Source organism: Hevea brasiliensis, chromosome 17 (genome assembly GCF_030052815.1).
Source record: "Hevea brasiliensis isolate MT/VB/25A 57/8 chromosome 17, ASM3005281v1, whole genome shotgun sequence".
NCBI lineage: Eukaryota > Viridiplantae > Streptophyta > Magnoliopsida > Malpighiales > Euphorbiaceae > Hevea > Hevea brasiliensis.
Genome location: NC_079509.1, coordinates 7,531,596 through 7,557,636, shown reverse-complemented (window position 1 = coordinate 7,557,636; position 26,041 = coordinate 7,531,596). Strand labels below are relative to the sequence as shown.

Below are 26,041 nucleotides of genomic sequence, written 5' to 3'. Positions count from 1 at the left end.
AAATTATTATATTTTATAATTATAGTAATTATTATTTTTTATATCAAGTATTTAATTTTATTTTTTATTTAATTTTCGTTTAAATACCTTTTATTATTCTCATTGGTATCATAGTTTTCATGACAACTTAATTAAAAATATTATATATATTTCAATAATTTTATAAATTTTTTATTTAATGATTCTTAACTTTTTAATTATTTTATTTAATTATAAAAATTTAATAATTATATATCTTAAAATAATTTAAAAGTATACTATAAAAATAATCACATTTAATTAAATACTTCACTTTCTCTCTTCTTTTTACATATTTAATAAATTTTAAATTAATTTGATATTATTTTATTTTTATTTATCTTATTTTAATGCACATTTAATAAAGACATATTTTTAATTATATATATATATATATATATTAAATGCTATATATATTGAATTATGAAAAAATAAAATAATTTTCATAGTAAATAAGAAATTTATATTAATATTTAAATTAATTAATAAATAATTAATATTATTTCTTTGATTAATATTATTCATGTTATATTATTTTATTATTATTTAGAAAAAATTTTAAGTTATGTATATGTGCCAAGTAATTTTATTAATTTCTCTCTATTTTTTATTAATTAATTATATAATTTCTTTAAATTATAATTAAATTATTAATTGCGTGTATATATAACTTAATAATTATTTAATTATTACACTTTATTATTATTATTATTATTATTATTATTATTATTATTATTATTATTATGGAGAAAGTTTAATTTAATTAGAGATAAAAAAATTAAAAGTTAATTAGACTAATTTATTAATTATACCCAACAAATATTTATGTTAATTTTATAAATATTTCATTTTCGCTTTCTTATGAAGAGGTTATTCAGATTTTTGTAAAATAAATTTAAGAGAAGATAGGATTTTAAATCTATCATATTCATGCTAAGTAGTAATTTTTAATTGAATTTATTGATGATAATTTTTTAAAATTTTTTTAAACAATTGTAATATATAATTATTATTTAATTTAATTTTCTAAGTGTAATCTTAATTAATTTGATCTTTTAAATTTAAATAATAAAAAATATTAATTATGAGCTTTCTTAATTTTTAATTTAAGAAGGTTATAAAATCAAGATCTACCTTTCTTTAAAGGAAAATTAAAACTATTCAATGAAATATTTTTAAGCATATTTATTACAGTTAAATTTAGTATTTAATTGCTGATGATTATTAGATGTTTATTTTTTAAAATTCAATAAATATTATCATGGCTCTTTTGATTTTCTTTAAAATATATGCTCTAAATTAAAACAAGTATCTATGAGATATTTGGATATTTAAATTTTTGTGATAAATTAATAATTAAATTTTATTTTAAACATGTCTAATTATTAAAAATAATGCCTATCTATTAATTTTTTTTAAATCAATATTAATTTTTTTTTATATTTCCTAAACGGTTATAATATATAATTATTAAATATAATTATCACACATTATCATATTTTCTAATTTTTAATTTGAAAACGTCAATTAAAATTAAAATATATATTTACTTTGAAATAAATTAATAACTAAAAGTTTTCTCGTTCTTTTTTATATATTTAATAAATTTAATTTACTTTAATATTATTTTATTTTTATTATTTTAAATAATTTAATAATTATAATTATTATAAATAAAAAATAATTTATGATCATTAAAAAAAAACTTATAATCATTAAAATCACTGATTCAACTTATTTAACTAAAGCTTATTATTAAGATTTTAGAGTTTTAATATTTTAATTAAAAAATAATATTTTTTCTAAGTTAATAATAGTTAAATAAACTAATTAAATCTATTCCACTAGTGCAACCAGGACTCGATGCTCACAGCCCAAGTGGAACGGCCCGAGCTTTAGGCTTTATATAAACCCCCGTAGTTGTCTTAGCCCCTTGCTACATTCAAATTCTCAACGCAAATTAAATTCCAAGAAATTTTTTATTTTATTTTTTTTTATTTTTTTGGAAAAAATGGCGAAGCAAGAGACTAACAGTGATGGAAGCTCTGTTGTCTCCGATCTCATCCACTTCTTAAACGCTTCTCCTACAGCTTTTCACGCCGTCGGTAACTCACTAATTACTTCCTTTATCTACCTTCTGACTGTCTGTTTCCAAAGAATATCTTGCTTCTTTTTGGTCTATGGAAATTTAATCAAATTGTGGACTTTTGTGGTTTGTTGATTTGTTTAGATGAGGCAAAGAGGCGATTGAGAAATGTCGGATACGTACAAGTTTGCGAGAGAGAGGATTGGAAGTTGGAACCTGGCAAGCGATATTTCTTCACTAGGAATCACACTACAATAGTTGCCTTCGCCATTGGTAAAAAGTACGATTTTCTTTCTTTTTTTTTTTTTTTTTTTCAATAATCGAGTTCTTTTTTTTTTCTCTGTTCTTTTCCCCTCTTTTGTGCTGATTTTGTGAAATTGTGCTTAGATACGTTGCTGGAAATGGATTTTATGTGATCGGCGCTCACACTGATAGTCCTTGCATCAAGTTGAAGCCTAATTCCAAGGTGACACTTTTTTTTTTTTTTGCTGTTATATAAAGTCGAAGGTTTGAGCAGTTGTTGGTTTAGTTCGAGATTCTGTAACCTGTTGGGCAAATTTTGATAATTTTAGTTGGATGGCTTGGTCAGGTAACGAAAGGTGGGTTTTTGGAGATTGGGGTTCAGCCATATGGAGGTGGTTTATGGCATACATGGTTTGATCGTGATTTGACAGTGGCAGGACGGTTGATAGTAAGAGATGAAAAGGATGGCTCTGTTTCCTTTTCACATCGTCTGGTTAGAATCGAGGAGCCCATTATGCGTGTCCCCACACTGGCAATTCACTTAGACAGGTTCCATTGATAAATAAATAATACTTTGATATGAGTTGTGTTTTCTTTCTAATATATTTGTACTCCGAAATCTCATAATTCTATTAGTACTTTTGGACTTAGTTATATATTTATTTTATGGGTTCAGATTTTATGATTGTATGTTCTCATCTTTGGCTGTGGCATTTTATGTTTATGTCCTGTGAACAGAAACGTCAATAGCGATGGGTTTAAGGTGAACACACAGAGTCATCTTCTTCCTATCTTGGCAACGTCCGTTAAGGTAATCTTCAGATTGCACATGCTTATATGAATATAAAGAAAAAGAAAAACATAATCCTTTGTCCAATTATAAGGCAATCAGTTGAATATGTTTTTCTTTGGCGGTAGGTCTTAATATTGTTTAGATGTTTGCTTTTCTTTACTTGATAATTGTTTTTCACAGGCAGAGCTCAATAAAGTGATTGCGAAAATTGGTCCTGATGGAAATGGGGAAACTGATGGGAAGAAATCGACCATTTACTCAAAGCATCACTCAATTCTACTAGAGGTTGATAACTTCCAAAGAAGGATGTCTTCTTTTCTTTCTTTTTGTTTGTGTGAGGAACAGGGGAAGGGAGGATATAGCCGTGGAGATGGTTTGGGTTGTCTATTAAACAATTTTGGGTGTGTTTTTATGGTGATTTGTTACATTTCTTCTTTTCTTGTAGATGATTGCAAGTCAGATTGGCTGCAAACCAGATGATATATGTGATTTTGAATTACAAGCATGTGATACTCAACCAAGTATAATAGGTGGTGCTGCTAAAGAATTTGTTTTCTCTGGAAGGCTCGATAATCTTTGCATGTCATTTTGCTCTCTAAAGGTATGGATTGCTATATAGGCTGTCAATTGTTGTAAATATGTTCGTTTAAGGCTTTTTTTTTTTTTTTTGTCTGATAACAGGTTCATTATCCTAGTCTGATTATTCTTGCAATGCCTTTTTATCTTCTGACCATTAGGTTTGGCTGCTGTTGTTTTCAACAACATGGTCTATTGTCCTCTATCGCATCAAAGTGATAGTTTTGATAATCCATACATGCTTTGTATTGCTATTGCATTGATCTGGAATATAATTTCCTTTCAACCAACTGTGGAGTTGCATTTCTTAGCGGACATGGCGAGTATTTTGTGCCAAGTGAAATCATCATTCTTTGTTTTGCCTTGGGGGTGGAGTAGCAGGAAAACAACAACTTTGATTCTTTTGATATACTATTATATAAATCTTCATCTCCACTTCACACACCATTGCCCCGCTGCCCCACACCAACCCCCCCCCCAACGCCCCCACCCCCCCCCCCCCCCCCCCCCCCTTTTCTAGGTGGGGAAGGGGGAATTATGTATGGGAGAGAGTGTATCTTCTATTTTTTATTATGAATTTACTGTGTCTGATTGCATTTGCAACTTGCATTTCAGGCATTGATAGATGCTACATCTTCAGAAAGCGATCTTGAGGATGAGAGTGGTGTTAGAATGGTGGCATTGTTTGATCATGAGGAGGTTGGATCTGATTCAGCACAAGGAGCTGGGTCTCCTGTAATGTTAGATGCTCTATCACGGATCACAAGCTCCTTCAAATCAGATTCTAAGGTGCTCCTATACTGATTCAAAGTTTTATAGGGGGGAAAAAATCCACTTCACGGGGGTTCAGTTGAAAACTGAATTCCAGCATATATGTCACATCATGCTTCATAATAAGATATTTAGTAGACAAAATATTAACTGAAATTATTGAAGTGATGCTTCTAAATATCTTGGCTAATATCCATGGATTGCTACAGTTGCCCATTCTCCTAGAGAAGGGATCTAATATCCATTGAGCCCGTATGTGGAATCTGCATTTGCCATTGGTACAAAAGATGGAGATTCTCATCCAAGTGACCTGCATTATTCTTAGACTGCAACTCTAATTTAATGATGTCTTTTTATTCATAAACATAGTTGTTTTTGTTTCTTTGATTTCTTTTCAGCTGCTTCAAAAAGCAATTCAAAGGAGTTTCCTTGTATCTGCTGACATGGCACATGCACTTCATCCCAATTATATGGTGTGTTGTCTCAAGTATATTGCGTTGCATTTAAGATAATTTGTTCATTCAGCTGTCCAATATAGCATATTTTATTTCTCAGGAAAGACATGAGGATAATCATCAGCCCAAGATGCATGGGGGGCTCGTGATCAAACACAATGCAAATCAACGCTATGCAACCAATTCGATCACTTCCTTTCTATTTAGGGAGATAGCATCAAAGCACAACCTTCCAGTTCAGGTCAGTTTTCTCCCTGCCTTTTTTCACGTTCTTATTTCAACACAATAGGAGGGCATGTTACTTGTCCAACCCCCTTCTCCTGCCCCTTTCCCCTACCACCACTACCCAAAAAAGAAAAAAGAATTTGAAGATGAGGTCAGGTGGCAGTTTCTCCCTACTGTGAATATTAGAGGTTAACAACAATTCTGATTAGGTGCTATTATTTTGTTGACTTGAATTGATTTTGTTCACTATATAGAACCAAAGCATAATTTCATCCATTTTGATCTCCATGAGACCTGCTTTTTAAGCAAAAATTCCGATGGAATCCGTAATAATTTGAACATTTTGATGTTGAAGGAAGATGTGCAAGACACATTCCACCACCAAGAACAAAAAAATTTCATTTTGCATAATTTAGAATGTTCAGGGAATGAAATGAATTTGTCATAAGATGCAAAAGATTGTTTCATTTACATGCCGGAAGTTATTGTCATCTACATGAAAGTTTGTGTAGGAATTAACGTGGTGGCTGAAAGTAATCATTTGTGAGAAATTCCTACGAATGCAGGATTTTGTGGTCCGCAATGACATGCCTTGTGGTTCGACCATTGGTCCAATACTAGCAAGTGGTGTGGGGATTCGTACAGTCGATGTAGGTGCCCCACAATTGTCGATGCACAGTATCCGAGAGATGTGTGCAGTTGACGACGTCAAGCATTCCTATGAGCATTTCAAGGCTTTCTTCCTAGAGTTCTCTCATCTGGATGCAAAGATTGCAGTTGACATGTAGGTCTCTAGATGTTTCAATACTTTTAAAGGCATCCGTGTCTGAATGATAGCATTGTTCCATTACAGATTGCGGTATCAATGTTGTGACAGCTTTGAAATATTTAATAAGTCCCAGCTCATTTTATTTTTGAAGACATTAGAAAATGACCCTTGTGTGGTTGTGGATTTTTTTTTTTATATAGTTTTTTTTTTTTTTTTGTTACAAGAGAAAGGGGAAATGATGATTAACATATATTTCATATATTTTTCTTCAAATCTAAACGATATTGAGTGTTACAATAATCCTTTATATATATATATAAAGGCAAGCATTTTTATGGTGTTGTAATATGATGCTTTTCTTAAAAAATTCATTACATGTTTCCTTCTATAAGTGAGTGTATCTTTCATTGTAATTATTTAACTCTTTTTTATTTTTTTAATTATTAAAAAATTTGTCGCATATCATTATTTATAAATGAATTAATTATTATTTTTTATTTTTTTTAATTATTATTATTATTATTATTGACATTGCTCCTTTAATTTTTATAATTTAAATTATTATATTTTAAAAATTTTATTTTTAAAAAATTAAACCTTTTTAATTAAATATATTATTTAAAAAATTTTTATGTTACTTTTTTTATAAATTTGTTTATATAAAAATATTATTTATCATATATTACTCTATAAAAAAATAGTATATAACTATCTTTTATGTTAATTATTTAATTTTATTATTATTATGATTTAATTTTTTTTTTAAATTTGATAACCTTTGTGCTTAAATACATTATTTAAAAATTTTTTATATTGCCTTTAGTTTATGAATTTATCTATATGAAAATATTATTTGCTATATATCACCCTCTACAAAAAAAATGCCTTTTTTATGTTAATTATTTGATTCCCTTTTATTTTTTTTAATTATCATTATTATTAATATTGCTATCTTAATTTTTTATTATTTAAATTATTATTTTCTATAAAAATTAATTTTTAAAAATTAAGGCCTTTACAATTAAATATATTGTTAAGAAAAATTTTACATTGCATTTTTTTATAAATTTATTTATGTAAAAATATTATATGTTAATTTATACTTCACTATTTTATTTTATTTTTAATTAATGAAATATTTTTTATAAAAAATAAATTATTATAATTTATTTAATATTATTAAATAATAAAAATAACTACCATTTCAAACCTGCCTTTCACTCTTGAAAAGAATTTTGCATTATTAAAATATTATCTTTTTAAATATATCGTACATTAAACCTATTTACATATAATTAATATATAATTTACATAATATTATTTAAATAATCTCATATTATTCACTCGAAAAATATTATTTAATTACACATTCAACTCTTAGAATTTTTACAATCAACTTTAAATATTACAAATTAAAAAAATAATAAAATGTATCTATTAATAATCTTCTTTTAAAATTAATTGATTGCAATTTTTTATGTTTTATTTTGCTTTTTATTTATATTTTTTTATTATTTGAGATATTAATTTAAATTTATACTAATAATTATTTCTTTTAACATTTTATATATATTTTTAATGCATTTTAGAGATGTCTTTTAATAATTTATATAATATTAAATTTATATTCATTGTATTATAATTGATTAATATTAATTATAAATATAAATATATTAACAATTTAAATGCTAAAAATTAAAAATTAATAAATCCACATGAGCACAACATTTAGCTAGTAATAATAATAATAATAATACCTAGCACACAGGCTATGCTTTAATTATAAGCACATAAGAAACGGCTTCCATCGAACATCACCCGAACCTTACAAGCTATTGTGATCCTATATGGTTGAATGGACTCTGTTTTGAATAGATTCTTAAGATTTCAGAGTGGGCTGCTTGCAATCTGGGGAGGGTAAAGGGTACGTTCTACATGCTTAAACGTTGCATGTAAAAGGGATTTGAGTTTGCCAATGCACAACAAAGAAAAGAATGGAGGACAAATGAAGAGCAAAATGACAAAATGCCGAGAAAATTCTACGAGAATTATGTGAAGGAAACAGCAGCTGCCTCTAATTACCAGAAAAGAATAGAAGATAAATGCAGTGCAAAATAGATCACTTAAATCACCACACCAAAAACCATAAGATCAGAATAAAAAATAAACCGAAGTAATTTTATATTTATTCCATTTGAACTCTGTTAAATACCTCAAAAAGGGAGGATAGCCAGCATTTGCAGTCAAAATAAAAGAGAAACAAAAGGATCAGCATGTGTGAAAGCATGTTTAAAATACATATGAGAACAAAAATTGCCAGAAAAATTAACGCATTCGCGAGTCAAAAAGGGGCCCGTTTTATGAGGAAAGCACTTTCTGAACCTCAGATGTGACCTCTTTTGGAGGTTTTTCTGCATGAAGATCTGCAACAACACCCTTGTTCTTATAATAATCAATTACCTGCATTTCAAATGTTCAAAACCCATCAGATTTTCAAAGTGAGCAACCAAAAGACAGGATGATGTAACTAGACAAAACAGCAATATATCAATGCTGCAAGACATGGACAGACAACTAACCATGGTGCTTGAATTCGAGGAGCACCAGTACACAACACATGAAGGGTAATCCACATTAACGGTTTGAAAGAGTCATCAGAAGATTGACTTGTAAACATCATTGGATGACAAACAAAGGGCTAACGTTCAAAATACAAGGTGAAAGTTGATCTAGCTTGCATCTTCCCATGTAAATTACAACAAAACTGATTATTTCAATTTCTCATGATAATGCATGAAGACAAGCCTCATTTTAATGGCTGCAAGCACAAGTTCCAATCACAGTTGAAAAGCATTGGCTATTACCAATGTTAAGCTTAAGTCCAAAGAGCCTTGAAGGCTATGCTAAGATAGGCTGAGTGGCCGAACCAAGGAATGTGCTTTTTCATTGTGTTCACTAAAGATGGATATCAAACTGCACCAAAGAACAGTTTGGTTGGTTGTTGGTGGCTAGAAGCCAGCAGCCAACCATATGCTTTGATACCTTGAAATTGGTGTTACACTCTATGTATAAATTACAGTCAGCTATTTGCACTTCTCAAAAGTGCATGGTTAATGTCCTCATCTGCCCCTCTCTAGCACCAAGGTTTCACAGGCATATTCCTTCTACCATGGAAATAACTAGTAACTACAAACTAGTGCAGCACTCCATATACTATTGCATAACACTCTTAACTCTTCTATCCTATGTCACCAGAAGTAATGAAATAAAATGAAAGCATACTGGTTCAGTTTGCTTGTGAAATGCCTCCAGCCTTGACTTAAGAACTGCTGCAGTATCGTCTTTACGTTGAATCAAAGGCTCTCCAGTCACCTTCAAGAAAACAAACAAAAGGATGCAAGTTTGTCAACATGCTTTCAACTGCTAATGTACTAAAAAAGAGATGCAGCTGATGTAGTCACCAAGCTATAGTCAAACACAACTTCAAATTATCTGTGATTTAAAAATTTTGGGAGGATATATACCCAAAGTTAAAATGTGAAATTGCATCCCTACAAATGATTTTGCACAGGCTGTGTAAATCTACTTTTTTCATAACTTTGATGTCCTCAGCAAATAAGATGCTACAGATAAATAATTGATAGCTTGACTACCTTCACATGACCATCCTTCGTCAAACTTTGTAGTTCGCATGACACTTATAAAAACTAGAACCAAATTCTAAATAATCAATCAGGTATACTTCCTGATAGTAATCTACAACTTTACAAGCAGGGAATTGCCTCGGACACAAAATAAAACTGGTCAGAGCCATCCTAGGCCTAGACATTATGGTACTAACCTAAAAGACCATGAGCAAAGGAGCTCATACTCCAAGAACAAAATGGACTACTTTACATGAGGAATCAACATTAATTTGTTAACCAGTTTCTTTTCCTCTACATTCTCCTATTATCCATACATGCATCCTAAAACCGTTAACACATTTTTCACATCCAAAATATGTCAAATGAGAATCATGCATGTTGCCTTACATCATCTACACCAGGAACCTTGGGAGGTGAAAACTTTGTATGGTAGGTTCTACCACTCGAAGGGTGGATCCAGCGACCAGTAATTCTTTCCTCCAAAATTGCATCATCAATTGCAAAATTGAGCACCTTGTCAATTTTAGCTCCCTGCTTCCCAAGCATCTCATCAAGCTGGACATATTCACCAGACAGTAAGGTTAGGAACGCAATATAGAGAAATCAGCTGAAAAAACGCATAATTAAATGCATTTATAGAGGCACACATATATATGACACGCTCAGATGGTAAGAGTGGCACCTTCTGTGCTTGGACCACAGTTCTAGGAAATCCATCAAGAATGAAACCTTTTTGGCATGAAGGCTTCTTCATTGCTTCATCTATAATGCCAACAACCAAGTCATCAGATACAAGTTCACCCTGAGAAAACCACAAGACACTATTAGCCGACTACAGAAAAAAAAAAAAAAAATATATATATATATATGAAGAAAGAGCACAAGATGGATATGGAAAATAACAATAGCTAATAAAATTTAACCTTGTCCATAGCCTCCTTAGCCTTAACACCAAGAGGGGTTTTAGCAGCAACAGCAGCTCTCAACATATCACCAGTAGCCAAGTGGCATAAGCAGTACTCATCCTTAATAATTGGTGATTGAGTACCTTTACCTGATCCAGGAGGACCTACCAATCACAATTAAAGATTAGAATATGAAAATATGCATTTACTGCTACAAATGGGTAAATTATTGCTCTCAGTTGCAAGAATAATAAGCAACATACTAATCCTGAAGATACATGTGATGGATTAGAACCTAAGACTAAAAAATGAAGTCAATAAATGTCACCCTAAGCTTAAAAACTGCAATGGTAGAAATAGTATATTGAATAATAATGTCCAAATAATCTAAGAAACAAAAACATAATCCTTTATCCAATTATAAGGTAATCAGTAAAGAAAGTTTAACGAAGAAAGACTCAAGTTTTTAAGCTTTTCACGATTGCACTTTCTGCTTCCTAAAACATTCCTCTGGAAATTGCATCGTTTTACAGAAATATCCAAGGAGCATCTTGCCCATGCTCACCATAAAATAACATGGCCTGAACAAAACAGCGGCCTTCTTTGTTTTCATTCATTATTAACGACTTCTAGTTTCAAAGTCTAATTCATCATGAACCAAAACCAGCGTTCTATGGAAGTTATTGGGTAAAAAAGAAATTATATGCCTTTAAGAACATTAATAATACAACATATTAGGGAAATAAAATCCACCCAGGGGGGAAAAAGCCCATACTTGACAAATACACAATCCTTCCTACTTCCTCGATTTATCTCAGCAACCAAGCAAAACGCAGAATCAAATAACACAGAACAAAAACGACATCCAATTCTCGAATCTGAATACACCGTTTAATTTCACAGAATAATTCAAAGAGAGAAAGTAGGAACTTGACATTGGAGTTCATGTTATATAAGCGCAAACGTATTGTATATGGCTGTGCAGAGAGAGAGAGAGAGATACCGATGAGAATGAGGCGCCTATCAGGCTTAGTGGAGCACTTCATGCGACGGAGGAGCTCCGTCATGAGATCCACAGAGGGCACATCTTCCAAGTTCGCGGCTGAGCTGCTGGCCATTAAGCTTAAATTTTACCAGTATTTCGTTTACTTCCAAGCAAAACGCAGAGAATTTTCTAAAGGTATGCGGTATGCGTGTGGGAGGAGGGGTGGCAGGGGTTAGGTGCTTAATACGTTGTTCGGACCTTCCAATGCTTCAAATTCAAGCAACGCCCGTCTCCTACCATTTTTTTTTTTTCTCTATTTACTCTTTTGCCCATTGACTTCCTATTTCCCTCCTGGCCGTCCCCAGACCCTGAGAATTAATGAAAATATATTTTGTATGTGATAGATTATTAATTGCAATAGATGTAAATATTTAATTTTATAATTAATAAACTTATTATTATATAAGTTTACATTTTCTATAGTCACACTTTTTTTATGTTAGTGAAAAAATATTAAATTTATGTATCATATACTCTTTCACATTTTCAAATTTAATTACACTACAATTTAATTCCTGAATAAATTATATTATATAGCATTTTAATTTTTTTTCCAAATTTTGCATCTCACGGTAACAACGATTTCTAACGCTTAAAACAAAAATATACAATGTTAATTACACCAACCATTAAAAGTTTTTAATGATTTACCCAAAAACAGAATATTATATTCTCGGCCAATTGCTAATATTTTCTCCAGGGAAAATATTATTATAACATTATTCTTTGTTTATCATGCTTGACCAAGATTTCTAGAAACAATTTTTTTCACTGTTCTAAAGTGAGACAAGGAAAATATGGAATAGGAAGTGCAGCAAATTCAACAATAAACAGAACATTTGATTTCCAAATATACATATTTCAACTTGCGAAATTGCGATGAACGTTGCCGTCAGGCAATAGCTGAGCTTTTTGACCTGGCAACCACTTCAGCCAAATCCTTTAACGCATGATTCGGATAGCCATTCAAGCACAAAACCAAAGGCCAACTACTGCCCATGGATGGCGTCATCCAACTACAATAATCAAAATTTGCCAATAACATAGTGACGATTCTTCCAATGATTAAAACACAAACTGAACCTAGGACAACCCTTGAATATTTCACACTTCTTAAGACACCTAATCTTTTTCATAATTCATATTAATATCAGAGAACAGAAGGCCACTTATATAATCAAAATTCTGCTAACAGACAATATTAGTGCAGCAACTTGGATACATCTGTCAAAAATCATTCATCATCTTCACTTTTTGACTTCTTCTTTTTCTTTTTGATATCGCTAGCAGGCTGCACATCCTCTCCATCTTCATCTTTACTTTTCTTCTTTTTCTTCTTCTTGGCATTTCCGTCCTGCTCAGCATCAGCTCCATTTAGACCATTTGAATTCTCCACAGCTTGCTCCTGCTCCAATTTTCTCTTCTCTTTCTTCTTTTTCTTCCCTGATTTAGCATCCTCTAAAGCATCTCCATTTGGAGCAACGGTTGGTTTATCCTCAGCCATAGGTTCAGCATCCTCTGCAGCCTCAGATTTTGATTTCTTTTTCTTGCTTTTCTTTGCTGAAGGTACAGCTGGTGCTTCTGTTTCCATATCAAAATCTGCAGCAACCAACGTGACCATTTATTGTGTGAAACCAAACCACCAATATAATTAAGATGACATGTTAAGTGTGAATATGCCAACACATCAGATTGTTAATGCAATAAGACCAGCAGTTATCAAAGACAAATGAAAATACACAGCAAAATTTCTAGCTTGGGCCATGTAGGATTAGTTGGACATAATGCTTGTACAGCCACAATGCAACTGAAAGTCCTATGTCATATTTTCCACCACCACCCCTTCCCAACCCCCCAAACCAAAATAAATAAATAAACTGAATTTATTTGAATCAGCACTCATTTTTCACTCAGGTGTGCTGTAGACCCTTATTTTGTGATGAGTATGTTCATTAAGGCCATAGGAAACCCGATGATGAAAAATTGTATAGCTGTAAGATATAATTGAAAGCATAGAACTAAATTATTAATTCCATGACATGATCTTGAAAATAATAATAATAATAATAATAATAATATACTTTTTCAGAAATTAATTTAATTTAAATAAAATTTTATTTTGTTTAAATTTAATATGGTTAGTTCTTAAATGGACCTAATTGAGTTTAATTGGGCGCCATGGGCCTAAGAAAGTCTAGTTAGAAATTTTAAATATGACCTATTTAATTTATTTTTTGAAAATTAAAATAAGAAAATATCTTTTTCTCTATCCTTATGTTGGAACACCTCACCCATATCCCAGTCTCACCCAAATTTCTCGTTCCCAGTTGTGTTTAGGTTATCTAAACCTTATCACACTAGGACTTCAAACCCTACCACACCTCCTCCTCACTCCCTATTGGTGCCTTCCCCTTTCCTTCTCTTCCCATTGGTTGAAACACCTCATCCATATTTCAGTCTCACCCAAATTCTGCAATTCTAGTTGTTTAAGTTATCTGAACTTTATCACGCTAAAACTCCAAACCCTATCACACCTCTCTCCCAAAGCCCTATAATACCCCACTGATAAAAAAAAAAAAAGAGGAAAGAGGAAAGAGAAAGGAAAAAAAAGAGAGAAAAAAGAACAAAGGAGAAAAAAAAGGTGAAGGAGAAGACAGAAAAAAAAGAAAAAAAAGAAAGGAATAGCTAAAATTCTTTCAGCGATATTTCTTAAAGGTTAGTGCTTTTATTTTCTTTTCAAGATCTATGCCATGTAATGCTTAATTCTATGTTCCTTGTTTTTTAATTTATTTTATATGTTCATATAGATCATGTAATAATGTTTAATTTGAGGGGATACACAACTCTGCACATGTTCAGTTTTCTGTCTCTCATATTTTTATTATTTTTCGTTATTTTCTGAATCTGTAAAAAATTCTTAAAAATTATATTCATATTCTACACGAAATTCTATTAATTTTAGACTCAAAAATCACTAAAAAAGCTTTAGTATTTTATAAGTTATGGCTGTTTGAAGTTAGGGTTCCTGTAAAATCCGATTTGCAGGATACCCGATTTGTGGAGCCTATATCTCCCTTGTTTCTTAATATTTTTGTGTAAATCTAGTGTCTAAAATTAATTTCAGAATCTTATGAATCTTTTCCAATTGGTTTTGCATTCATATCTGTTGTGATTAATGAGTTATGAATTTTACAAAAAAGTAGTACGATTCTGTCACTTAGAAAAATTACGATTTATGTAGACCATTCGGCTAGGATTTTGTTTGATTTATAAATTTTATGATCTTGCATGATATATAGGCTGTCTTCTGTAATTTTTTTGTGATTTTTAGGCATTTCTAACTATTTTTAAAAAATCGAATTTCTTACTACCGTTAATCTGCCAGAATTTGAAAATTGTATATTTATGCATGTTCTTGTATTTTCTTGAGTTTTTAATTCATATTTGATCTATTTTTCTGTGTTCTTTTAATTCAATAAGTGTTATGAAGTGTTTGGATCATGTTAGAAGACTTAGACCATTAGGTCGTTGTAACTAATTAGGAATCTTAACCCTTCAAGAGACTAGAGTTAAAATCCAATGTAAATTGTTATTAATATTTTCTTTATTTCTTTTATTTTCTTTAGTTTCTTTATTTTTTATTACAAACAAAATTGGTAAGTAGCTGTCACATGATCCTTGAGTTGGGGTTTTTGCTCCAAGAATGAAAAAGAAAGGAGATGATAATATAGAAAAAAAAAAAGAGAAAGAGAAGAGAGAGAAGAGATGAGGAAGTTGAGATCATTCTTGTCCTCAAGAATGAATAAAGAGAGAGAAAAAATAATAACACTGAAAGGACAGACAAAAAATCTGAATTAAAAAAAAATATGAGTAGAACATATATCGCAATAGCCGAAAAAACCTAAAAAAAGAAATCACAACACCTTTTGATGGGCTGACTTTCTTTCTTTTCTTTCTTTTTTTTTTTCAATCATATCCATAAAGGCTTTATGGATACACAAACAAACTACTCATCTTATCTTTCTTGTTTTCAAAATTTATGTGGCAAAATTTTTTTTTTTTTTTTTTGCATTCCCGCAAACTCTAGTCTCTATCATCACACATCTCATCTCTTCTCCCTCCTCCTCCTCCTCTTCTCTAGACAAAAAAAAAAAAATAAGATCATTGCTTCCATCACTTTATCTATTTTCTCTTGAAATGACTTCTCATATTTCTCTTTTTTTGTAACAACAATTCTTCTTTTTTTTTTTCCTCTTTCCACAACTTCCCATAATCCTCCTCAGTAACTTTTTTCTCAAATCTTGAAAGAAGGGAATAGAAGAAAGAACATGAAGTAACAGAAAGAAAGAGAATTTGAATTTCAAGAAAGAATGAAAAAGAAAGGAGATGAGATAATAGAAGAAATAGGAAGAGAAATAGAGAGAGAGAGAAGATGAGGGAAAAAATATATTTTCTTTTATTTCATAAAGCCTAAGGTAAGTACCAAAGAGGGCATTTGCGTGGAGCTTATGTAGAGTTAAACGGGAGTAAGCCAGGGATATCATTGCCATATTTTAATGGTAGTTTGCCCCAATGGCAACTGCATTTACTAATAGGTAAGTAGCTCTAAACTCCTCGAATAACCATTAGCATGAAATTGTAGTAATAATAGAATTTTTATTTGGTAAATTAAAATTAACTTTGTTTTTAATTTAACTGACTTTTGCATGTAATTAATTTAAATAAATACTTTGTAAATTAAAATTAATCTTGTTTGTAAATTAAACTAACATTGACATGATAAAAATCTTTATTAGGTTGTGATTGTTTAGGCCTTATGTGATATTAGAATAAATTACACATGTACATAATTAACTCAGTTCAATTATCCTTAGGGTAACTTGGTGAGAATTAATTAATTAGGTTAAATAGAAACGTAGGATTATTTGAAATTGAATTTATTTGTAAATTAAATTCTCAATAATAAATTAATTTTAGTCATCTGGTAAATATCATTTAAATAATTAACAACCCCATAGATAGGAATTACTTGTGCATAAAAATTGTGTGTAAACAACAATCCTTTTGTGAATTACTTGCGTGTGTAGGATTAGAATTGCATTTTTTAGGATGAAGTTTAATAAAGGAATAATAAACAAGACTTTTAGAAATATTAGTAGAGGACTGACACTCGAATTAACGAGGTTAGACCAGGCATAAGGGGTGCCTAACACCTTCCCCTTATGTACCCACTATCCCGAACCTAGAAATTGGTTTATGGTAATGACGGTTGTAGAAACTCTGCAAGGAGTAAGTTGCCATCCATGACCCTCGAAAGAAACACTGAATGTCCCAGTTATTACCCGGGTGACGACTCCTGTCTATCTATGCCTTCGTGGCATAAATCCTTAGTACCGTGGTAGTGTTATGGGAAGACGATACTTACCAGTGGTTTGATTCTATTAGGATTGTATGAAGTGCATGTCTAGGAAATACTGTCTAAGGAGGTGGTACTTAAGTGAGACCATTGTGACTCCACCTCTTTCCTGGGCATTAACTGGTGTATTTTATATAATTTTAATGAATGATATTTCGCCTCACGCCCCTCCCCCCCCCCCTCCTACAGGTACAAACCTTTATTCTGAGTGCTTTCGATTGCAGCTTTCATCACATCAATGTTTTTACGAGGCGCAACTCCCTTGTCATAGAAATCCAATCGCTCCTCAACTTGTTCTCTTAGTTTCTCTCCAAAAATAGTAGTGCCCCTATCTGAAATGCAACCAAGGGGAAATTGAATTTTAAAGAGGGAAAAAAATGAAATAGAAAGAAAATTTTGCCAAAAAATTAGAATTTACCTGCAAAACAATCAATGCGAGACGCAATTGAGCATTTGTTTGCTAGATATCGAGCCATGCGTCCCTTGTTGCGAGCAGATGCTCGACCAATGAAAGATGAATGGAAAATCAAACCATATTTTGGTGTGTTTCCTCGGGTTTTCAATGCCCTAAAGACAATACAAAACAAGTGAATCTGGGACCTTAAAATCCAATACAAAAGAATACTCAGGAAAAAGCATCATAATGCAGCTAGTAATAAAATCTTTTTGGAGGAGGAGCCTGAAAAGAGAAAAGCCTAAGGAAGCAGAGAGAAAACAATGATCCATCAGGACATTAAATACTTGAGACCAGAAGGAAGGAATAAATATTTTAAGTTTTCAAGAAGAAATTCACCAAATACAAGATAATTAGCAATGGCTAGACACCTGAACAGTGCTTTCTCTGCACCAAGAATCTGAAGGGTAGAAGAAGGGCACTTAGCCAGATTTGTAAGACTACCAGCATGAGAAATCAAACGAGCCCCAACAACTTCACCAATCAAAGAGGCCAAATTAGGTGCTATGTCATTCATTTTAGTAACCAGATATTCATAAAGCTTTTTCCTATACTCAGAGAGATCCATTACCCTCTGAGCAAACTGTTGGACATTAATTAAGTCAATCGGGGACAAATCCTGTCCTGCAATTAGGAATAGAAATAAGTGAATAATAGATGAGAAAAGATTGACAGTTTCATAAGAAATAGAGATATGAGAATTCTACCCATTGATGCCTTGGCAGCTTCTACAACCTCCTTTGCCCTATCTTCATCTCCAAGTATGTCTGTTAATTCAGGAATTTTGTCTTCAGACAACTTTGCCTTGTCATCTATAAACTTGGCAAGTTTTGCATAGAGATAGTTGTCATTGACAATCTTCACTAATTCAGGGAAATGCCAAGAGTACCATTCTCTGCACAGAGTAAGTAGTTATTGGGGATACAAACTGACAAGATGATAGTTTCAAGAATTGGTCTAACATATACAAATATTAAAATCAACAAAAGACCTGACTCTCATAGAGAAGGAATTGATATCCTTATCAAGAGTATCAAGGAGGAAAATTGCTTGAATAACCATATTGTCAACTCGATTAACATTGAACTTCACTTTTGCCCTGCTGTAACTGTGCCCCAGACCAAGTTGGGCTTTCTCCAAATCACCAGGCTATAGTTCATCAGGTTGAGGAAAAAAGCAGCAGAAGAAAAGAAAGAAGACATTATGTAAGAGATACATCTCGATATCTCAAGAACGAAAAAAATGTTGTAATCCAAAAACAATTTGAAGTGAAAAATATATGTGAAGAAATGCAAACCTTTAGATCTTTGATGAACCTTTCAAAATGAAGTCGCACACCACGAAGAAGCTCAAGAACAAATTCATTGCTTTGGCAAGGTATTTTTGTCACTTCAAAGATATGTGACCCCAACTTAGGCTCAGCAACTGCTAAACTAAACTTTGTCTTCTTACCTTCCTTCACTTTTGGGAGATTAAGTTCTAAAAAGCTCCTCAACTCATCCGTCATAAGCCCTGCAAACCAAAATAAATAGATGCTATAGCAAGCCAGAGTTGTGCTAATAACAGGTGTTAAATTGAGTAATGAATATAGCCAATTCCAGTCTCTAGGATGATGAAATCTCTACAGAAGCCCTCTCCCAAAAGAAGAAAGTGTTGGGATCCTAATCAAGGACAAGAGAAAGATAATATCAATTGAGCCAAGTGCTCCAGCTGAAACTGCATATTTTTCCAAAACAGAACATCTTAACAAACAAGATTGATAAGTTTAGATTGCTTTTCACGCAAGCATCATGGGCAGCAAGCTGCACATGCTGAAACTCAGATAGATTAATAGCAAAGCTAAGACATTGAAGAAAGCATACTAGTGGTTAATAGCAAAGCTAAGAAGTTGAAGAAAGCATACTAACTGATGAAACCACATAAAATAAAAGGCAAATACAAATCCATGAAACACATATTACAAACTAAAATCAAGTGGAAGGTACTTGAAAGTACATTAAAAAAAAAAAAGAAGAATACATAGCAAAGAAGAGGACCAAAGCAATGACTCGGCAAACGCTGATTCATACAAACTGGAAGAGAGTTTTCAAGAATGCGTTTGCTTAAGAAACTATCAAAACTTAAGTATAACGCCAAAAAGAATCCCAACTAATAAAAGGCAAACAAGGATCTAAACCAGGTACACATTTACCCCGACCAGGAAGCATAAGTTAATGCTCAACACAAAATTATAATATAGGATAACATTTTGAGAATCATAAGAACAGAAATGGGTGCAATCTTCAGAACGGCTTTTTTCGATTGGCTTACGAATTGTTTTCTAGCAAACCCAACAATATATTCATCAAAATAAATCCAAGGCTACGAAAAACCGCAACAGAACTTAACGCCACCGAAAATATCACTTCCGAAAATCGATTAACACTGACAACACAATTAAATTGAAACACAACTAACACTACCAAAACCATATATTGTACATTGATGGGTTTAGGTAGTGTTTACCTTCAGAGACTGAGTTACACTGATTTAGAGCGTCTAAAGACGATTCAAAAGGATGAAAAGCAGTTAGCTGAACCACTTTGCCAAAACGGTTGAGATCTGCGACGGAGCTGCGAACAGCATCTGTGTTCTGCCCAATTTCATCGAGACCATTAGCGAGAAAGAGACTATAACCAGAAGCCGACTCATATAGTAAATAGAGCGCCATGGTTCAAATGTAGCAACAACACAGAAAAATTGAACACAAACAAGCTATATCCTTTCCCTCCTTTGTTATCGGCCGAAGTCAAAGAGAAAGGGAGATACAGAGGGTTTTGGTGCTAGGGTTTTATAATAAAATATAATTTTTACTAAAATTTGGGTTCAGGTTCAGGATGTGCAAACCAGCTCGAGTCGAGACAAAATTCCACATCGGACTAAGTGTCTGTTTGGTTTAATAATACATAACCGAATATATTTTGTGAAGAATATCATTCATAAATGATGATAATAATATATATATCGATATATGATGATTATTTTTATTTTAGTTAAAAAATTATATTATATTTATATATATTCTATACTAATATATGATATATCATATAATTTATTTTATTATTTAAATAAATATAAAATTATAAATTTATTATATTATATTAAATATATAATTATTAAATTAATATATTATATTATTTAAATAAATATATAATTATTAATCTTTTATATTATATCATTTATTTTATTATTGAAATAAGAAAATAATTATTTTTTAAGATAATTAAATAATTTTAAAAATATAGATAAATTATTATTGTTAATAGAAAAATTTATAATTAATTTTAAGTTTTTAGATATAAATAAATATTTTATATTTTATGTTATTAATAAAAAAATATTTTATCAAAATTAAAATTAGTTAATTAAAATATTAAAATTTAAAATAAAAAAATAAAAATATTAATAATATTAATTTTCTAGTTAATTAAAAAAGGATAATATAGTCAAAATAAAAAATAAAAAAAAATCAATTTATCATTGATGAAAACAAATAAAAAAAAATAGATAATTATAATGACGTGATGGGGTATATTAGTTTGCCCATTTCATTTCTCTATTTTTTTTTTTTTTTACACTATAACCACTTCTTCACCTCTTCTATGTCTATATGTACTCAACACCCTAAATACATTTGGAGCCTACTGAAGTCCGTAAACAGTCCAAAAGCAATTGAGATTATTAAAAAATTAATCAAATATATACAAATTAATTAAAATTTAATTAAATATAAAATTTAATGGTATAAATAAAGAAAATTAATTAATTAAATATTAATTATTTAAAATCAGACTTTAATATTTATTAAGATATATTTAAGTAAAATTTAATAATATTTTTAAATTTTACATAAAAAATATTAAGTATTATTAAAAAATAAATATTATTAATTATAGCCGTAACACCTTTAATTTTTAAATAATTATTTTATATATAAATATAAATATTTTAATCTAACTCCTGGTGTTATGGGTTTCGTGTAAGTACCCCCGTTTCGTGAAAATTTGACAGTTGTTTAGGTCTGTAATTTTGAACTGCACATGCAGGCTACCAGGAAAACTTCAGAACCGGATCGAGTTTATAAGTTACCCTATTGTTTTTACACTTTCCGGACACATCCCAAAGGCATAGGTAAACCCGAACCCTAATTTTTCTTAATTATCTAGTGCCTGATTTTGATTAAGAATCTATAAGATATTCGTGACAGGTTAGAAAATCATAATTCTTTTTGCATTAGCTTAATAATACTGCTAAGGACCGCGGGATAAAATTTTAAAATTTTTAAAGCTTGTTTAAGTGGTTTTTGCTAAAAAATTAGTTTCGGAGACTAAATTGTAATTTTTCAATCTTGTGAGTTTTTATTGATTTGGAGGGCCCAGGAGGGGCCATATGTTATTGATGTGTTGTGATTGCGGGAAATTGATAATTAAAAGTGTTGTTTGAACCCTTTTGCAGGTTGGGTATGTCCTAGGTATAGGGGGAACTCTGCCAAATTTTCAGCAAAACCTTATAACTGTCTTTTGATTATCTACAGCTTTGTTTCAAGTTGTTTGTTAATAAATTTTGATATATTGTTTAGGTGAGCCGGGACAGCTTTCTTGTAATGGCCCAGCGCACTGGCTAGTATTGTCCACTTTGGCCCAGCCCATACTAGGCCTCACGGATTTGTCCCTTGGGCTTTTACACCCAAAAGTGCGCTAACTAGTATTCTAAGACCACCTAATTTTGAAGGAGAGGAAGCATGGTGATTAGTTTATTTGAGCATTGAATTTCAAAAATTTATTCTAGGGTTTCATACATCATGCCACATCTCTTATATGCCTAATTAATTTCAATGCTCAATTGCATGTTAAAACACTTTTAATATGTATTATGATCTATATTTGCCATTCAAGATTGTGAATTAATAAATTACTTCATTTAAACCCTAGTTTAAAAGAAGAGTTTGAGCACTAACCTCTTTGATGCACTATAGATGCAATTTGCACCTTTGTGAAGCGCCTAAGACCTCAAGTGTTGTCCCTCTAGCTTGTCCACACTAATATCACCAATGGGCAGCCCCCAAGTTTGCTTCTCAAGCCTTGCCAACCATTTATAATTTGGGGTTTTGCTTATAGAGAGGTTGTATGAGTGTATAAGACACTAGAAACAATTTCTAACAACTTTAATTCAAAGGGAATGGAGGATTTCTCTTTGAATTATTGAGAAATTGAGAGGAGAGGAAGAGAACAATGTGCCGCCACACTTGAGAGGCTAGAGAGATTTTTTTTTTTCTTCTTTTCTTTTCCTTTTTATAATTAGGTCAAGTAATCACTTAAACCCTTTGTCACATGTCACCACCACATTGCATCTTATTTTTAACTGACTTAATCACATTAAGCCAAGTGTCAAAGCTATACTTAATATTGACTTTGATCACCTTGCATGATAGGAAGACAAATGACAAACTTATATGATGCCATGTGTCACCATCTCATGGTGCCACATGTCACCATGTGAAACGACCAAATTACCTTAATGTTGTAATTTTGAGTTCTCAACCCAAAATCATTATTTTTCCTCTTCTAATCAATTTATATCAAATATAAATTAATTAATTAATCTCCATTAATTAATTTCTCACAATTAAATTCATATTTAAACACTTAAAATATAAATTAAACACTTAAAATATAAATTTAACTTATACTATACATCCAATAACCTAGATTTGGTTTCAAGCCATGCTAGAGACTTTACAATCTTATTGCAAACCAAACATATTTAATTAATCAATTAAACTCTTTAATTAATCAATTAAATCATATTTAACTTGGTGATTAACTTGTGTATGTGTGTGACTCACTAGGCTTATTACTAATTAGCAATGAGATATGATATCAACTCTTAATATCATCAGAACTCTTTCTTACCATTAATGATTTCTCTAAATCATTTTAGGCATCTCATATACCATGGTTGACACCTAGCATAGCGTTCCATGGCCACCCAATCAGTAATAAGGAATACCTTAAATGAACCTATAATCATATGTTACCATGCACTAAAATCTCTCTATTACAAAATCCCAATTCGAGCTGGAGTCATGGTTAATGTCAAACCCCATTTGCTATGAATATTATGTTCTCTTTTAATTCCAGTTATTGATTAATTAGATTTTCTTGTCAGAAACTAATTTCTGACTAAATTTGTCTGTCTTGGCCATGAACTTGAAACATCAAGAACAATTAAATGAACATAGGATTTTATCCCTATTTACTTAGGGTAGCAGATTCCATCTTGATCAACACCTATCTCCATATATAACTAGTAGGAGCCAACACATGCCCATATACCCATACACAGTACAAGTATAAAAGCAGTATCAAACTCAAACCACCTATATACAAGATAACTGTGTTATCTCAGGTTTAAAGATTATATGCACTGATATGATATATGACAATGCATAGACAAGAGTAAACTCCATGTGCTTGTCATATGCATCACTGGTTCGGCCTACTTATCATGTATAAGTATCTATCATGTTTGTTATGTGGCATGAGACTCACCACTCCATCTTATTTATATCTCATATAAATACCTTGGGAACAAACATGATTACAATCTTTCTAGATAAGTCATGTCCTGTGTGAAGTATCATCGATTGTGAACCAATTTATGATACTTTGTACTAGAAATACTGTCACTCATATTATTAACAACTTAAGAATAAAATTTTTAATAAAATATCAATGGACCTTTTTCTATTACACATAAATATATCATGTAAACGGAAAAGTGAAATTACCTTTTATTAATAAAATGTGTACTAGATACATACAAAATGATATGTTATAGGGCATACAACTAATAATCTCCCACTAGCACTAGAGTCATTCATTACAATATCTTAGACTCATCTTCTCAAGATGTTGGTCTAACTGAGCTTGTGACATAGGCTTTGTGAATGGATCAGCTGATTTTCAGCTGATGCTATTTTCTACATGGCTACATCGCCTCGCCCAACTATCTCTCTGATAATGTGGTAGCACCTTTCTATGTGTTTGGATTTCTGGTGAAACCGGGGTTTCTTAGCCTATATGACTGCTCCATTGTTGTCACAGTAGAGAGGAACTGCTGACTCAATGGAAGGAGCTACTGCAAATTCTGTCACGAACTTCTTTATCCAAACAACCTCTTTTGCAGCATCTGATGCAGCAATATACTCAGCCTCTGTAGTGGAATCAGCAGTTGTACTATATTTGAAACTCTTCCAACTAACTGTAGCTCCATTACAAATGAACACAAACCCAGAGGTAGACTTTCTATCATCGATATCTGATTGGAAATAAGAATTAGTATAACCATCCAATTGCAAGTCATCACCTCCACAAATCAAGAATAAATCCTTTGTTCTTCTCAAGTACTTAAGGATATTCTTGACAACTATCCAGTGTTCCAAACCTGGATTGGATTGAAATCTGCTAGTCAAACTAACAGCATATACAATATCCGGCCTAGTACACATCATTGCATACATCAAACTTCCAATAGCCGAAGCATATGGAATCCTGGCCATTTTATCTCTTTCTTCAGGTGTTTTTGAAGACATCTCTTTAGAAAGGTGGATACCATGTCTTGCTGGTAATAATCCTCTCTTTGAATCAAGCATGTTAAACCTCTTTAATACCTTTTCCAAGTATAAACTTTGGGATAAACCAATTATTCTTTTCGCTCTATCTCTATAGATGCGAATTCCAAGAATATAGGTTGCCTCCCCTAAGTCTTTCATAGAGAATGTATTTGACAACCATACTTTTACAGTTGTCAATATACCTATGTCATTACCTATCAACAGAATATCATTCACATATAAGACAAGGAAAGTGATAGCACTATCACTAATCTTCTTATATACACATGGCTCATCCACATTTTTTATAAAATCAAATGACTTAATGGCTTCATCAAAACGGATATTCTAACTCCTCGAAGCTTGTTTCAACCCATAAATGGATCGCTTTAGCTTGCACACCTTGGAACTATCTTGGGATTCAAAACTCCTAGGTTATTCCATAAAAATGTTTTCATCAATGTATCCATTGAGAAAAGTTATTTTGATATCCATCTGCCAAATCTCATAATCATAGTATGCAGCTATTGCTAATAGAATCCTAATTGATTTAAGCATGTCAACAAGCAAGAAAGTCTCCTCATAATCGATTTTTTACTTTTGGCGAAACCCTTTTCGCTACTAGCCTTGCTTTATAGGTCTCAACCTTTCCATCAGAATCAATTTTCTTTTTGAAAACCCATTTATTCCCTATAGGTACAATACCTTCAGGTGGGTCAACAAGGTCCCAAACTTGATTCTTATGCATGGAATCAATTTCAGAATTCATAGCTTCAATCAATTTTGAAGAGTCTATATCTGATATAGCTTCTTCATAGGTAAGAGGATCATCTTCATGATCTACTTCTTCATGAGTAAACAGCTCTTGTTCATCTTCATGAAGAAAATCATATCTCACTGGTGGGTGAGATATCCTGGTCGATCTGCGAGAAATTACTGTAGATATTTCATTACTAGGTGTAGGTTGACTAGATGGATCTATAT

At 31.4% G+C, this 26,041-nt stretch overlaps 3 protein-coding genes across 3 annotated transcripts; 1 reads left to right on the top strand and 2 right to left on the bottom strand.

Annotated features, from left to right (window-relative positions):
* Positions 1 to 1,947: 1,947 nt before the first annotated feature.
* LOC110665277 (probable aspartyl aminopeptidase) lies at positions 1,948 to 6,098 on the top strand. The gene is made up of 11 exons (XM_021825328.2): positions 1,948 to 2,123; positions 2,249 to 2,384; positions 2,492 to 2,570; positions 2,694 to 2,896; positions 3,086 to 3,158; positions 3,321 to 3,425; positions 3,586 to 3,741; positions 4,332 to 4,505; positions 4,886 to 4,960; positions 5,043 to 5,183; positions 5,734 to 6,098. The coding sequence occupies exons 1-11, from the start codon at positions 2,030 to 2,032 to the stop codon at positions 5,953 to 5,955; spliced, it is 1,458 nt and encodes a 485-aa protein (XP_021681020.2). The 5' UTR covers positions 1,948 to 2,029; the 3' UTR covers positions 5,956 to 6,098.
* A 1,995-nt stretch (positions 6,099 to 8,093) lies between these two features.
* Positions 8,094 to 11,779, bottom strand: LOC110665276 (adenylate kinase 4). The gene is made up of 6 exons (XM_021825324.2): positions 11,492 to 11,779; positions 10,507 to 10,652; positions 10,266 to 10,385; positions 9,971 to 10,138; positions 9,219 to 9,308; positions 8,094 to 8,396 (listed from the first exon to the last, which is right to left on the bottom strand). Exons 1-6 carry the CDS (start codon positions 11,604 to 11,606, stop codon positions 8,295 to 8,297), a joined length of 741 nt encoding a protein of 246 aa, XP_021681016.2. The 5' UTR covers positions 11,607 to 11,779; the 3' UTR covers positions 8,094 to 8,294.
* Positions 11,780 to 12,564: 785 nt separating this feature from the next.
* On the bottom strand, positions 12,565 to 20,289 carry LOC110665275 (nucleolar protein 56). The gene is made up of 8 exons (XM_021825323.2): positions 19,909 to 20,289; positions 18,701 to 18,915; positions 18,395 to 18,552; positions 18,111 to 18,298; positions 17,775 to 18,027; positions 17,368 to 17,516; positions 17,147 to 17,281; positions 12,565 to 13,132 (listed from the first exon to the last, which is right to left on the bottom strand). The coding sequence occupies exons 1-8, from the start codon at positions 20,111 to 20,113 to the stop codon at positions 12,768 to 12,770; spliced, it is 1,668 nt and encodes a 555-aa protein (XP_021681015.2). The 5' UTR covers positions 20,114 to 20,289; the 3' UTR covers positions 12,565 to 12,767.
* Positions 20,290 to 26,041: the final 5,752 nt, after the last annotated feature.